This window comes from Musca vetustissima, unplaced genomic scaffold, assembly GCF_032173495.1.
Source record: "Musca vetustissima isolate MV318-11 ecotype Yass unplaced genomic scaffold, APGP_CSIRO_Mvet_v1 utg94192, whole genome shotgun sequence".
NCBI lineage: Eukaryota > Metazoa > Arthropoda > Insecta > Diptera > Muscidae > Musca > Musca vetustissima.
In genome coordinates, this window is record NW_026887157.1 from 98,357 (window position 1) to 114,938 (window position 16,582).

The window sequence follows — 16,582 nt, forward strand, 5'->3', positions numbered from 1 at the left end:
ATCTTATTTCCTCATGGTATAACCACAAATATAAAGTATATATCTAGATCTATGTACAATATATTGTATAATGCATGAAGATATTGTGACTTATAATCGAAATCTAACATAATAAGGACACATACACATATTGTTCAAGTCAAATTGCCTATATTTCTGTTCAAAAAAAAAAAAACAATTTTCTTAATTTTTTGAAGCATCCTTTTCATGTTCGATTTCCATTAAATTCACAATTCTGTGTGTGAAATTGTTATTAAATAATGTATAATAAAAATATATATGCATGTATGTATGTTGTATTGTATTTATTGTTTAATGAATTTGTTTTTATTTATTTCTTATTGGGAATTGTTGTTATTGGATTGAATTCAATAACGCAGTCAGATTTTTGTTAGGAATATAAAAAATAAAAAAAAATTGAAAATAAAAAAGAGCATGTAATTGGTGGTCAGCGCCAAGAAGACATCGTCCTGGAAATATTTGTAACAACAATTTTGTTGTTTTTTATTAATGCATTATATTTTTAAAATATATCATATAACAGATATAATATTTAAACAAAAAATACTTTTTTAGAATTTTTTATTTCTCTAGGTTCTAAGTAAAACTCAATAGCAACACTGACTTGGAACTTAATAAGGAAACATTTATTTTACTAATGAAAACATGGTATAATAATAGAAGGTAACAGCAAGTGTTGTTGTACAAAAAACGACACAACAACCACATGGAAATTTGTTGTTGTAAGTTCTACTAGTGTCAACTCATTTGACAGAAAAATGTAAACAAACAAACAAATTATCATCAAATTATTTTTATTTTGAAAATGAAATATTTTCGAATCCTCAAAATACAAATTGAAAAACATGAATGAAAATCTTTCAAATTTATATTTCTATCGCGTCCACATCTTTCCTTTAATTGTGCCATTGCCACATATATGTATAACACATATGAAAATGCTGGGAATAGTGAGTTATCCTTGAAGAAAGATTTGCTTCCTGAAACTTTCCCAGCAGGCAGATTGAGTAAATTGAATACGGGAGCACATTTAATAAAGAACAATTTCAAATTGTATGCGTTCCCAATTTTCCTGTTGGGTGATTTTTAAAAACATAATTTGTCAAATTCATATTGACACAAGTATTACGTTGGAATCAAATCAGCTGGGATTTGCTGTTACCTTTTATAATTGTACCATGTAATGAAAAAAGTAAAAAAGCTTTTTGAAAAGCATTTTGGTTTTCTATGATGGTTCAATAATATTCAATTATCAAATACGTATACCCTTGGCATCATTTTAAAAACTAAAAATATGTGAAACAAAAAAATGCTTCTGAAACTTCCTACAACTCCTTTTTGAACAAAAATGATTACAGTTTTTGACATGTTTAACATTCCAGTCCATCCTTAAAACCCTTGGTCAGATCTTCGTACAAAAAATCATTTACAATAGCTACATAACTGCGCCCTGTACCCTGATTAATCCAGATAGTCGAAATATGACCATTATACTAAAACATGTGTATAGGGCCCATTTTACGTGGCGCAAAAAACTCTTTTGAGCACACAAACCTACAAAATTATTTAATTTTTCGTTGTTGCTGTGAATTCTAGTCATTGGGACATCTGGCTCTGATACGAAGAAGGGCTATTAACTTCGCACAATGCGGATACAAAATAAGCTATGTTTAAATTAAAATTTGGAACCGATTGGATTGATTTGTGCATTGGCATCCGCCAGTTCCAAAACTATGCTTAAGCCCATCGTGACGTTTATATGAGGAATATGTTATTTTGGTTTGTGACAGTAGGTTCTTCATGTTCGGAAAAAATTGTGTTCGAAATTACTGACACTCTAGTTGGAAAACTTAAACGGGACTTTTTTAATTTATTCACCAGGAATCCGATATGTCCAATTATAGCCACTCCCATGAGAAAATTTGGTTAAAAATCTGTTACTCTCTAAAAGAAATCATAACTTTTATATTACAATTTGTTTATAAGTCAGCCTTCCAGAACCCTGTGTCTAAAATCCTGAAAATACCGAAAATGGGATGGTAACGTTCTATGGGAGCTATACCAAACCGTGAACTGTAATTGATACCTTTTGGTAGGAAGATTTGACACCCCATAGGTATTAGTTTGTAATACATGCCCAAATCCCCGAAAATACCGAATAATGGTTGTACCATTATATACCCGGAATTTATTTACCATTATTTACCCGGAATATTGGTCCAATAATTGGTATGCAGTACTCCTACTCAATCAGAATCAGAAATATAAAATTACAGCCAATGTTATTGAAGCATGTGTCCATGTGGGAATTGGGATTCCCTAAAAAGTAAACCAATATTGATCACGTTTAGTGGGAAGATTCGTCACCCCATGAGAACCTGAAAATCAAATTACAGTGAATTCGGTAAAAAAAACGTGACCAAACTCCCAAAATACCAAATAAAATTATATGGGGGCCAATGTTTATAATTTTTGTCGCGGACATTTTCTACTCAATGATAACACAAAACATTAAATTGGTCCCAAATTGGTTGAAACAAGTGTTCAAGCTTCCTCAGGGTGGTAGCTTAAGTCATGCGTACGATTTTATGTGTAATGGGCATAAACTATGCCACACCTTAACTAAATATTAAATATATCCGATTTGGTTGAAAAATGTGATCTCCGAAATTCTGAATAATGGGGTTTCGGTATATATGGGGTCTACCCCGAAACTGAAGTCAATATTTTAGTTTTGATACAAACATTTCACATCCAATAAGAATTTTAAATAACAAATTGCAACCAATTAGGTTAAAGGCCAGACTAATATTTTCCAATCCTATCATCAACATGCTATTTTAAATTATCGGCTATAACTCAAAATTCTGGATAGAGAACATATAAATGCGTCTATTGGTGGTATAACCATTAAAATATCCTCTGGCAGGGTCGTCGAAAATGTCGATAAAATCGGAGAAATGATCGAAGTTGACCGGCATGTTAGCAGTCGTAACATCGCCCAGGAGCTAAAAAAAATTTACACAAAAAGGAACTCAATGTTTGGGTGCCACACCAATTAACAGAAAAAATAGAATGGATCTGCGAGGCCTTGGCCAAACGGAATGAGATAAACCCATTTCACAAACGGATGGTGATTGGAGATAAGAAATGGATCACATAAGATAACCCTGAGCGAAAACGATCGTGGTCAAAGAGCGGCCAGGAAGGGAATTTTTCATTATGAGTTGCTTCCATATGGCCAAGCGCTTAACTCTGATCTCTACTGTCAACAACTGGATTGAATATAGCAATTAACCAAAAACGGCCAGAATTGGCCAACAGGAGAGGTGTCGTGTTCCACCAGGACAACACTAAGCCCTACACATCTTCAATGACTCGCCAGAAACTTCGGGAGCTTGGATGGGAAGTTTAAATGCATCCGTCATACAGTCCGGACTTGGCACCAAACGATTATCATATTTTTATTACATTGCAAAAAATTGGTATCTAGGAAAGATTGTGAAAATCGACTACTAGAGTTTTTTGCAAATACAGAGCAGGACTTCTATGAGAGAGGCATTATGAAGTTACCTTTACCATGGCAACAATACGGTGCATATTTGGCACAAATCAGACATTCCGAAGCATGTTAAATAAGCATACTTCGTATAAAAATAATGGATTTCTTTTTCCCCAAAATAATATATTTATTCACAAAGCCTACATATAAATATAAATACGATGTGCAATATATGGTTCAAATTGCATAAACCATTCAGTTTCTTATGAAATTAGATTGTTTCAAAATGTCCATAAGGAGTGAACCGATGGATCCCAAATTCGTACAATGGGTAAAAATATGTATAATATAAAACTCAAGATTGATGGATGTACAGTCGTGCAATATTTTTGGAATAAAATTGATAACTCCATATCGTCATCATAAATGCAAACGGTCGTAACTACAAAAAAATTCGAAATTGACTTTTTGTTTGATTATTGTTCGTCTAATTAAACTACATGTTCATACTAAAAAATTTGGAGATCTAACGTCAAAAATAGCGATCTAATTAAAGAAATTCAAACGGACGTATTAATGCATGTTTTTATTAATGCAAACGAACTTAACTACACTCCTGTAAAAAACTGAAGCTCTTAATATTGAAGATAGAAATTCTGAACTTATATTAATGTTACTTCTGGCATGTTTGATATTCAAAATGAGATATATCGGCCATTTTTTTATGGTAGCCCCCATATAGCGGTATTTTTAGGTATTTTTGTTTCCCACTGGGTGGAAAAGTACCATGTGCAAAGTTTTAAAGCTTTCGCAGAAATATTTAATGTCTTTGGTGCAACATTAACATAAAATCGATCGAAACTGTATATCGTTAACTAAAATGCAAAAAGGCGTAACTAACAAAAAAATTGAAAATTGACTTTTTGAATGAATATTGTGAATGTCAATAAACTACATGTGTTGACAAAGTTTTACACGTCTGCGGTCAAAAAAAGGAGCTTCTATTAACAAAAAACAAAAAGACGTAACTACAAGTGGGTTTATTTGATAAATGCAAAAAGGCGTAACTAACAAAAAATTCACGTTTTTACTTAATTGTTTTGACTGCCATTAAAATAAATAACTAAATTTGTTAAAAAAAATTATAGTCTAAAAATAAATTGGCGTTAATGCACCATTTACACAAAATCTGACGAAAATATGTGTGGGAGCTATGTCTAAGTCTGTACCGATTTCAACAAAACTAAACATACGCCACTCCGGACTCAATTTGGTACGCTGTACAAATTTTAGTCTCAATCGGATAATTATTATTCACTTTCTTGTACTACAATTGTGTTGTAGTTACGTCCATTTGTTTCAGAAAATGTCAAGTCAAGTTAAAAACTACAAAACGTCTTGTAACTTAGAGGCGAACTTTGAAAGTCGATATAGAGTGAGTTTTTATTCGACAATAAATTTTAGTACAACCAAAATATTGTAAATTGTCTAAAAATGTTATAAACGCAGATATTTTTTAAATAACAACTTTGTACTACAATTTATTTGATTGCTTGTGCATTTACCTTATTGGATGTGTCATGTCAAAAATTACCGAGTTTTTTTTTAAATTTTTTGAAAATGAATTAAAAATACCATGGATACAATGGCATTTTTATTATTCTCTCTAGATGCATAAATTAATTATCAGAAATAAGTACTTTTGAATGCCTCCAAGCAAATCTCATCAAAAAAGGAAATGTTAAAGACAATAGTTTAAAACTATTGTCTTTAAAATTTCCTTTTTTGATGAGCGCTTTCAAAACTGCCATTTCGTAAAAATGTTTGAAGCTTATTCTATTTCTCAGTCAATTTTCATCAAACATCATAAACACGCGATATCACAACAAATATATCCTACAGTCCAATAAAAAATTTTGATATAAAAGAGCCAATTTTGTTTTTTTCTTGTTATTTTTATTAATTTGTCTGATGAAATAGAGATTTAATGTGATTATCTGATCAAATCAGATTTATATGTGAAAAAGTGTTACACTACAAACATATATATACACGAAATGTAAAATGCTTTTTTGTTGGTTTTACTTGATCAATTTGTTAAACATGTTCTGTTAAATAAAAATTAAAATAAAAATGTTTCCAATTGGAAAAAAATAAATATACGATTAATATAAATAAACGCAATCAGATGCATAATTCTAATAAATCAAATAATTATATTTATGTTGGAAATGTAGGATAAGATTATGGATTACATTAATTGAATTTGAATTTTTAATGAAATATTTATAATAAATAAACACCTGATATCATCCAACTGACTTCTGTGAATTTGGTGATATTGCCCTGATTTCAATTCAGTCTAAAATCTGAGATTATTTGAATATATTTATAATTGCAATTAGTACAGTAAATTATGGCGAACAACTATTTCCAGGAAACTGTCATGTTCTTCTTGTTTCATTATTGATGTCTGTTTTTTGGTTTTCCTCTCTTTTTTGTTTTGTTGGATATCTGTTATTTGGTTTTTTTTCGTTTTTATACCCTTCACCACACTGTGGTACAGGGTATTATGTCTTTGTGCATATGTTTGTAACAGGCAAAAGGAAACGAGATAGACACATGGTTCCTTTTGAGAACATGCATAGAATCACTTTCTAAGTCGATTTATGCATGTCCGTCCGTCCGTCCGTCCGTCTGTCCGTCTGTCCGTCTGTCTGTCCATGTTAAATTGTAAACAAAGTACAGGTCGCATTTATAATCCGAATTGGATGAAATTTGGCATAGGTCACTTATTCGGCCCAAGGACGAACCCTATTGAAATTGGGAAAAATCGGTTCAGATTTAGATATAGCTCCCATATATATATTTAACCGATTTAATGTAAACGGTCCCTATATATCATCCGATTTGCACGAAATTTGGTACAGCCTAATCATTTAGGTCTAGAATGATGTCTGCCAAGTTTCGTGAAAATCGGTCCAGATTTAGATATAGCTCCCATATATAGTTTCGTCCGATTTCATGTAAATGGTGCCCCAAAGTCCCTAGATATCCTTCGATTTGCAGGAAATTTGGCATAACGTACTGAATTGAGCTTAGAATGATACCTGCCAAGTTTCATGAAAATCGGTCCTGATTTAGATATAGCTCCCATATATAGTTTCGTCCGATTTCATGTAAATGGTGCCCCAAAGTCCCTAGATATCCTTCGATTTGCAGGAAATTTGGCATAACGTACTTAATTGAGCTTAGAATGATGTCTGCCAAGTTTCATGAAAATCGGTCCTGATTTAGGTATAGCTCCCATATATAGTTTCGTCCGATTTCATGTAAATGGTGCCCCAAAGTCCCTAGATATCCTTCGATTTGCAGGAAATTTGGCATAACGTACTTAATTGAGCCTAGAATGATGTCTGCCAAGTTTCATGAAAATCGGTCCTGATTTAGGTATAGCTGCCATATATAGTTTCGTCCGATTTCATGTAAATGGTGCCCCAAAGTCCCTATATATCCTTCGATTTGCACGAAATTTGGTACAGCGTAATCATTTAGGTCTAGAATGATGTCTGCCAAGTTTCGTGAAAATCGGTCCAGATTTAGATATAGCTCCCATATATAGTTTCGTCCGATTTCATGTAAATGGTGCCCCAAGGTCCCTAGATATCCTTCGATTTGCAGGAAATTTGGCATAACGTACTTAATTGAGCCTAGAATGATGTCTGCCAAGTTTCATGAAAATCGGTCCTGATTTAGGTATAGCTGCCATATATAGTTTCGTCCGATTTCATGTAAATGGAGCCCCAAAGTCCCTATATATCTTTCGATTTGCACGAAATTTGGCGTAACGTACTGAATTGAGCCTAGAATGATACCTGCCAAGTTTCGTGGAAATCGGTCCAGATTTAGATATAGCTCCTATATATAGTTTCGACCGATTTCATGTAAATGGTGCACCAAAGTCGCATAACGTACTAAATTAGTGGGATAACGTACTGAATTAAGCCTAGAGTGATGTCTGCCAAGATTCAAGAAAATCGGTCTAGATTTAGATATAGCTCCCATATATAGTTTCGTCCGATTTCATGTAAATGGTGCCCCAAAGTCCCTATATATCCTTCGGTTTGCAGGAAATTTGGCATAACGTACTTAATTGAGCCTAGAAGTACGTTATTGCCAAGTTTTATGAAAATCGGTCCTGATTTAGATATAGCTCCCATATAATGTTTCGTGCGTTTTCTAGAAGTACAGACATAGCCCAACGGATGACCTATTTATATTTGTTTGAAATCGATTTACATATTTTATGGATAGATCTAGGTAGACTCACATTTAGATAAATATCACATATTTTATTTCATCCAATTTCATGTTGATAGTCCTGTTTAATATACCCATAGTGGTGAAGGGTATCATATAGTCGGCCCCGTCCGACTTTACTACTTTCCTTACTGGTTTGTTTTGTTCATTTGCAAAATATAAAATATATTGTGGTTTTAGAAGTTATAAAAAAAGCTGCATTAATATGTCTTTAGTTCTTGTTTGTTTGTTACATTAATATTATAATTTCTGTCTTTTGTTTACTTTTTAAATAATTTATGTTTTATGTTGTTGCTGTTGTTGTTTCATTTTTTTCTTTTTCAATTTAATAAATAAAATTATAAACAAACTATTGTGAAATGAATAAGATAGTCCCTTATCCTGCCGTAGTAGCTGAAAATGATTTTTTGGTTTTGTTCTTCTTCGTCTTGTTGTTGTTGTTATTTCTGTTGGTTTGTTGTTCTTCTGGTTTTCTTTTAGTAAATAAGGCTAAATGTTCAATTCTTTTTTTCTTCCAGTATTACTTTTCTTCTCTTTTTTGTTTTACTTAATTTAAAAAATTTTGCATTTCTTATTTGAATTTCTTTTATTTTTTGGTTTTTGTTTGTTTGTTTTTTGTTTTCATTTCAAATAATCCTTAATGGAAAACGAGGTAGGATTTTTGTTGTTGTTGTTGTATAAAAAATTTATTGGTTATTTTTTGTTCTTGTTGTTCGTGTTATTTCAAACTTTATTTTGTAGCATATTTGCTTGTGTTTATAGTAAAGAAAAACTGAAATAGAATTAAATTTTTGTGATTTTTGGTTTTAAATAAAAACTAGAAGACAAAATAACTAAAACGGTTTTAATTGCAATACAATTTTGTATGATAAATATGAGAGGAATTTTGAACTTCTATTGACATATTTGGGCATGCTACTTTAATTTCTCTTGAAGTCAAATTGGTATCGCATAAAAAAATGTCCAAATTATACCCATCACTATGTATCAACTGTTGGACTGCTACAAAGTACCTAAAATCATTGACACCATACAAAGTTGGTGATCGATGAGCTCACACAAAAAAAATGTTTACTGTCGTATGTTATCTGTCCACAATTAGCGGCATAGATTTCTATTGTCCGTAATTCTACGCCTAGAGGCTAGTGTTGTATTTTTGAAACATACAATTTGGAGACTCATTTTGATAAATACAAAAATAATAATTATTACTATAATTATAAAATGAGAATATAGACATGAATAAAATATGTTTTATTGTGAAAAGTTGTTTGCGAAATTATTTAATTTCTAATACTCCTCGAAACTATGATTTCAAACGAAGATCCGTTCTCTCAATAGTATTCCTTAAAAACTATAATTGTTAATTTTTTTGTAATTGAAACCGATTTAGTTACTTTTTTATTTATTGATTTTGTCAAATTCAATTTCATTTTGAAACCAAACATAATAAATGAAAATAAAAACAAAAAATAATGTATGTGTTTTTTATTGTGAGCATTTCAACTAAATTGTCCACGATCTGTAATTAATATATATTTGTTTGTTTTGTTTTTTTACACTTAAAAATTAACATATAAATAGAAATGTATATAAATAATTTGCAAACTATTGTTATTCTTAAACTTACAAATAAACAACTAAATCGCTTAAAATTATAATGTTCAAAATAAAATACAAACATTTTTTAGAACTTTACAGATTCGCTGAATGGTTTTTACTTTTGCGATTGGATTTTTCTCATTTAGCTGTCGATTTTTTTTTCTTTTTAATTTTTTTTTTATTTCAAATTTTGGCAAACAAAGAGGAAAACAAATGTAAAACGTTGTCTGTTATTTTGTTTCTACGTGGTGTTAATGTGTATTTGCTTTTGTATGGTATTTTTGCTCTATCCAATTTTAATTCTATTTTACTGATTTGTTTTTTTTTCGAGTTTATTCTGGTGTGCAAATAAAAAAAAAATATCACACACACACGAAGTGTCGATTGTTAAGATTTCGCTTTGAAAATATTATTATGTCTATCGTTCATTGTTCATTCGTTTCATAGCGACAATAACGACGATGAGTGTGACGATTACGACGACGATGATATTTTTTGTTTTTTGTTGACTATACGTACGTAGTAATAATTATCTTTATCGTTATAGTTAGTAGTAGTAGTATTAGTAGTTAATATAAGATTTTTGTTTCATTATTATTAAATTTTGTTGTGGCTGTGGTTGTGGCTGTTGTTGTTGTTTTTGTTTTTGTTGTTGGGGTGGTGGTGCATATATGAGAACTTGTCCAATATACAACGTCCTTTGAGCATTGCTACGGCGACGATTTCTATGTTGTCTCTAGACCCGCAAGATCTCACATGCTTTGTTATAGCAAATTGCAATCCAATCGGGTTGCGTTGCACCCCATTGAATTTGATTGACTTCACCTTCGGCGGCTGTGTACGCTAAAATTGGATCCTCGATTGCACGTGGCATTTGCTGTATATCCCAGATCAGTGCTTGGTGATCGTCACCGGCAGTGCATATATGACAGGAACTAAAAAAGAAATAAAAAAGGGTATTATAAATTTTGCAAACACAAAAAGGTGCAATGGGTCGGTTCAATTTTTAACTGTTGTGCAAATCTATTTATGAATTCAAAAGTTCGCATATCGTCACAATAAAACAATACTCAAAAATATATATAAATGTTTAGTTAAACATGTTTAACAAAGATACAATGTTGTTGTCATGGATTGAAATGCAGCATCAGAAAATTAAAAATTGTCCTTATTAATACTTAGAAATAAATTATATATTAATTGCCGTTGTAAAAAAATACACATTGTTTAATAGTAACTGTGTGATTTCAAATTCAATTGGCAACTGAACTCCAAAATGTTATCCTTTTTGTTTGATTGGAGTTTATACTTTATTCTAAGCTTTGGTGGTTAGTTGAGTGGTCATTTGTGTTGCAGAAAAAGAAATATAGAGGCTTTAGTGTACCATAAAATTGGACGAAAACAATTTTTGGGAGCTAAACCGAGCTGAACCGATTTTCACAAAACTTAGCACACATCATTCTAGGATCAATTCAGTACGCTATGCCAAATTTCGTGCAAATCAAAAGAAATGTAGGGGCTTTGGTATACCATTTACGTAAAATAGGAGAAAATACATATGTGAGTTATATATATATATAAATCTGAACCAATTTCACGAAACTTAGCACACACCTTTCTAGACTCAATTCAGTATTCTATGCCAAATTTCTTGCCAATCGAAAGAAATGTTGCGGCTATGGTTCTCCATTTACATAAAATCGGACGAAAATATATACAGTAGGGTGCAAATTAATAGCAGTTCAGTACTGTTTCTTAATATATGCGCGATATTTTATAAAATAATGGTAAAAGTTGATTTCTTTCTACATTTTTTAATCGCTATTTTGTTCCATACTTTATGCCATTTCTATTTAAAGAATGAAAATAATCTGAAAAATTTTACCGATATTTTTTGTTTGCCTTTCTCTTATGTTCGCTTGCATAATAATAGCAGTGAAGTAAGAAAACGTGTAAAATCGCATTAATATTCAAGTTTTTAGTTTGTTTTTGCGATCAGAATATTTGTGGCTTATAATAATTTTTAAAAAAATCCAAAAACGTGCACTTTATTTTAAAAAGGTTTGGAAAAGTGGGTCCTGGAAAACATTGCACAAAAGAAAAACGAGAACTGATACAAAAATTGATTTCTGAAGGAAAAACTTACAAATTTATACAAGATCTGTTTGGCTGTTCTGCGAAAATGATCTCTAATGCCATAGAATAGTCTCCCAAACCAGAAACGCGTGAGCGAAATAGAAAAATCTCTCAATTTGATGAAAAAAGAATCTTAAGAAGAGTCCGAGATGAGCCCAAATCATCTGCCACGGAATTGAAACAAAAAACTAACCTTGAGTTCATGCATGTACAGAGATGGTCCGTCAGAAACAGTGACGTAAATGACCTACATATCCGACGTATAATACATACGTCAGAAACGTCGGAAACCTACTCAAAACCATTAGGTTTTTGACAAAATAGCTGTTTCCGTTAATAAATTATCAAATTACGTATGCTTTACTCAAATCCATATCAAATTTCAAAATTTTCATCTCCAAAAAGTTTGGAATTGTTTATCAGTTCCAGTAAGGAATAGTCAGATATATATAAAAATGATATATGATAAAAATGATATATATATTCTACAAAATACCTATATATGGTAATGATATTCAAATAAATAACGTTTACTACATTTATTACATTTTTTACAGGTATATGACGTTTTCGACGTTTACACCTTTTTGACATTCGAAAACCTAAAAATTCGTCGCACGGACCATCCCAGTGCATGTACAATCAGGAGACTGTTGCTGCATCACAATTTGTATGCTAGATCTCCCAGAAAAGTACCTCTACTTAAAAAAATACATACCTTCAAAAGATTAAAATTTGCAAAAAAGCACCTCTGTTTAAGTGGCCTAACATTTTATGGACTGAGACTGAGATGAAGCAACTAATAAATAAGTGTAAAAAAACTTTTTTTTAAATTCTTTTGTTTATAAATCAAGAACACCAAAATGGTATGTTCAATATAATAACTGCTATTATAATGCACGCTACTGTATGTGAGCTATATGTAAATCTGAATTGATTTTCACAGAACTTAGCATAAATCATTCTAGACTCAATTCAGTACGCTATGCAAAATTTCGTACACATCGAAAGAAATGTATGGGCTTTGGTGCTCCATTTACATAAAATCGGACGAAAATATATTGGAGCTATTTTTAAATCTAAACCGATTTTCACTAACTTCAATAGGGTACGTCCTTGGGCCAAATAAATCAGCTGTTCCAAATTTCATTAAAATCGGATTATAAATGCGACCTGTACTTTGTTTAAAATTTAACATCAACAGAGGGGCAAGCATAAATCAACTCAGAAAGTGATTCTATGCATATTTTTTTGCATCTTACAAACATGTGCACAAAGAAATGTTTCACTTCTACCCTCATAATATTATAAAATCCGATAAATATTTACCTGTGCGGCGCCCACGCAATACCGTTGACACACGCTCTATGATTGCTCAGTCTTGCAACAGGTGTACAAGGAACACGGACATCTAATATTATAACTTCACACGAGTCCATTGCTACGGTGGCCAAGTAATTTGGATCCTGTTTGTTCCATGCCAAACGCAGTAAAGCAGTATGTGTGGGATCCTATCGTTGAAACAAACAAAAAAATCATTATTTGTCATCACCACAGATATCCAAATGCAATTAACTAACCTCATAAATAATTGTTGAATGCTCCAAATGTCTTAAATCAAACATTCGTACTGAACCATCAGCTCCGACTGAAGCAAACATATCACGACCACCACCGGCCCGCGAAAAGGCAATATCGTATACCTCTTTGTCGTGGGCTATCAGTTGTGTTTTTACATGTCCAGCCACATACACGCGACCATGTGGTTGTCCCGTCTCTAAACCCCATATTGTACAGGTTGTGTCTATCGATGAAGTACCAACTAGATTTGGATCAACTTCGTTCCAATCGAATGAAGTTAATGGTGCACAGAAATCACTGTTTTTATTATTGTTTAGAACACATTCCAAGCGGGTATCTGGTTCACCGGCACGCCAAACACGTAGGTAATCACCACTTGTGGCTAGAAGATCGGGATATATACCCTTGGAATCGGGTATCCACATAATTTTTGTTGTAGGATATGGATGATCGAAAGTGCTAAATATAAAAATGTTTTTAAAATTCAGACATTTGGAAAGACAACATTAAATTTGTGAAATTACCTTTTAGCACTAAATTCGCTAGTCTCCTCATCCAGACTTATAATTTGCACTTTATTGTTGTATTCTTCAATGAAACTCCCCAGAGCCAGACGAAATCGTTTGTCTGGTCGCACACTCCAGTTCATCGAATATAATGGCCATGGTGCCAAATATTTGTAGATTTCCTTCCGTTTTCCGGCGGTTGCAGACATAACTATACCTGTAGATTGAAAATCCAAAGATGAAATGATAGAATACTAATAAAAATAATAGATACTTTAAATTTAGAATAGAACTAATTGTTGTGCCACTGATTGCCAAATAATACGTCATAAACTAAATATAATGCTAATGAATCAATTATATTTTACAAATAAAAATCCTATTTCCCAAATTACTTTCAGACTCATTGCTAGACTGTTCTGTTTGTTCATCCTGTAGTTAGGTTAGGTTTTTGGATGTATAACAGCAGCATGTTGTTATTAGGCTACTCGAAGTTTTCCTTGACCATTTAGATGTACTAATGGATTCATTCCATATGAACATTATAAAATTAATTAAAATCCATGTGGTCGTAAATAGAATCGCAGACAACAATTATTTATTCCTTTGTCTTAGCTGAAAAAATATAGAAGCAATCGCAAAATATGCAATGTAACTAAGATTGTTTCTGTTTACACCACGGTCAATGGCATCGCTGCAACAAAAAAAAATAAAACACAGACTAACCCCCTCTCCCTCCACCCTTACTCTTGACCAACCACAACAATGCCAATAATCGCTTAGGAAGGTCGGTCGGTCTTTTGTTTAATTTCCCATTTCCTTAAAAATAATGAACTTACCTAAAATATATTTATGTCGATATTTTAGTCACTCTGCTACTGAATGCGGGGTTCGTCAATGTCCACCGCTGATCCGCTTGTTGACGTGCGGAAACTTGTGAAAGTGCAAGCGAAGGAGGAATATCTGCCAATTATTTGCCGTCAACAAGAATGCCGATGTCGAAACGCAATACCTTTTGTTTACCACATCAGTCTGAGTGGCGACGACAGAGAACAGACTACTGGCTGGGTGGCTGGCTGGCTGACTTGACTGAATGGTTATATGACAAACCAAAAAACAAGAATTAATGGCGATGAGGAATGAATGGGTGATGGTGGTATGACAAAAAAAGATTTATTCGATTCCAAAATCTATTTGAACAACTCAACAATGCTCAAATCATTTTCGCCGCTTGTCTATATTGTTGGTCCGGACTACACAAAAAAGTAAAAAAAAAATGCTGGGTCTCAAACGCTGAACCGAAGAACTAAAAACGCTTATATTCACATTTATTTATGACATAAATTGTTGTTTCTGTTTCAAAATTTATTGCTCATCACTCGGTGATGCATCTATCGTTGAGTTATTGATGTTTTACACAATTATTTGCATTGATTTTCAAGTTAAAAAAGATATTTCTTTAATCGGACGCGACTGCAAAGCCGAAAATGAATGTATATACATATACAGTGAGTGATGCCTAGAAAAAGTAAAAACGTTCCACCTGCTACAAATGTGCGAGAAGGCAAAATGGCCGATAAAGAAGAAACTCAAAGTGGAAAAAAGGAAAATTTACGAATGAAGTGTAATAGCAACATTGCACATCGAATACAAGTAGAAATTATCCACTTTGAAAGTTAATAGAGACATCAGCTGCTCTAAATGGACTACCTATTCATTGTGCCATGGTAAAAGCGAATTTACATATAATGCCATGTTCTAAAGGGCATTCAAACAACATATGGTCTGTTCCTGTACTGCAAGAATCTACGAGTTTTTACTATTTGTTTCGATATCATAAAGGAAAAAAGTGTTATCGTAGTAAAAAATAGTAGATTCTTGCAGTACGGGAACAGGCCAGTAGTTAGCTCTAGAATTACGTAGAATAGTGTTGTATGTACTATTCTTAATTTATGTCATCCGAGTTTTTTTTCTCAAACTTTTTGTTTTTTGTTTAAGGGAACCCCCCCCATTCTCGATTTTTTATTTTTAAGATTTTAAATGGGCTGGTAAATGAATACCAATGCTTGTTAAGGTTTGTAACTTGGCACATATGTATTTGAAGATTTAAAAAGGAAGAAAAATAATTTACCAAAATTTGTTGTTGTTGTTTTGTTGTTGTTTTTTGGGTTCAAAGAAAAGTCCATATTTTCGATGGCGGGCATGATAACTCCTCACTGGAACATCGGAATCCGAAAATTCCAACTGTTTTAGAAAGAGGACATGTCTGGCTCTCGTATGAACTAGGATTATTGACTTCGCACAACAATTAACAAAATGGCGGAACTTTGAAAAAATTTTTATGGAAATCGCCTAATGGAAATCGCCTATTTTTTACCACAAACTAAGTTAAAAAATAAGGAAGATCTTCACCGATTAGCTTTATCCTAGTTCATACGAGAGCTACACACTCCCAGAGAAACGTGTCAAAATTTGAAACCGATTGGATTATTAGTTTTTGAGTTATCGTGCCCGCCATTCGTTTTGAGAAAAATGCGTTTAAAGTTTGAGAAGCCCTTTAGCCGTCACTTGATGCTAACACAATAAATCGGCTATATCTTTAAAAGTTCTTGAGATTTTCACTTGAAATTTTGTAGAGACATTCTAGAATTAGAGTAGATTCGAATTAAATCAAAACAATTTTTGACACCGAGAATGGGGGTCCCTTAACAACAAAATTGTAACATATTTGCTTGGCATAGAGTGTTCAAAATGTTAAAAAATTTCGAGTTTATTAAACTTTTTAATACCAAGGAGAACGACCCGTTCGGATCCTATTTGCCTTCATGTGGGTCCGTTATCGGATATTATGAAAGAAAACGGGGATGTGCAAACAAACTGCAGTGGACTGGAACAATTTCTGTCATGAAGTAGT

At 32.5% G+C, this 16,582-nt stretch overlaps 1 protein-coding gene across 1 annotated transcript; it reads right to left on the reverse strand.

Annotated features, from left to right (window-relative positions):
* Positions 1-10,105: 10,105 nt before the first annotated feature.
* Positions 10,106-13,903, reverse strand: LOC133334759 (DDB1- and CUL4-associated factor 7). Its single transcript, XM_061543084.1, has 4 exons — positions 13,687-13,903; positions 13,162-13,621; positions 12,911-13,092; positions 10,106-10,380 (listed from the first exon to the last, which is right to left on the reverse strand). Exons 1-4 carry the CDS (start codon positions 13,875-13,877, stop codon positions 10,182-10,184), a joined length of 1,032 nt encoding a protein of 343 aa, XP_061399068.1. The 5' UTR covers positions 13,878-13,903; the 3' UTR covers positions 10,106-10,181.
* Positions 13,904-16,582: the final 2,679 nt, after the last annotated feature.

Coding starts and splice junctions, on each gene's coding strand:
- LOC133334759 (XM_061543084.1), bottom strand. CDS start 13,877: ATGTCTGCAACCGCCGGAAAACGGAAGGAAATCTACAAATATTTGGCA. Junction 13,622..13,686: donor AGCGAATTTAGTGCTAAAAG/GTAATTTCACAA, acceptor TTTTATATTTAG/CACTTTCGATCATCCATATC. Junction 10,381..12,910: donor ATTGCGTGGGCGCCGCACAG/GTAAATATTTAT, acceptor TTTCTTTTTTAG/TTCCTGTCATATATGCACTG.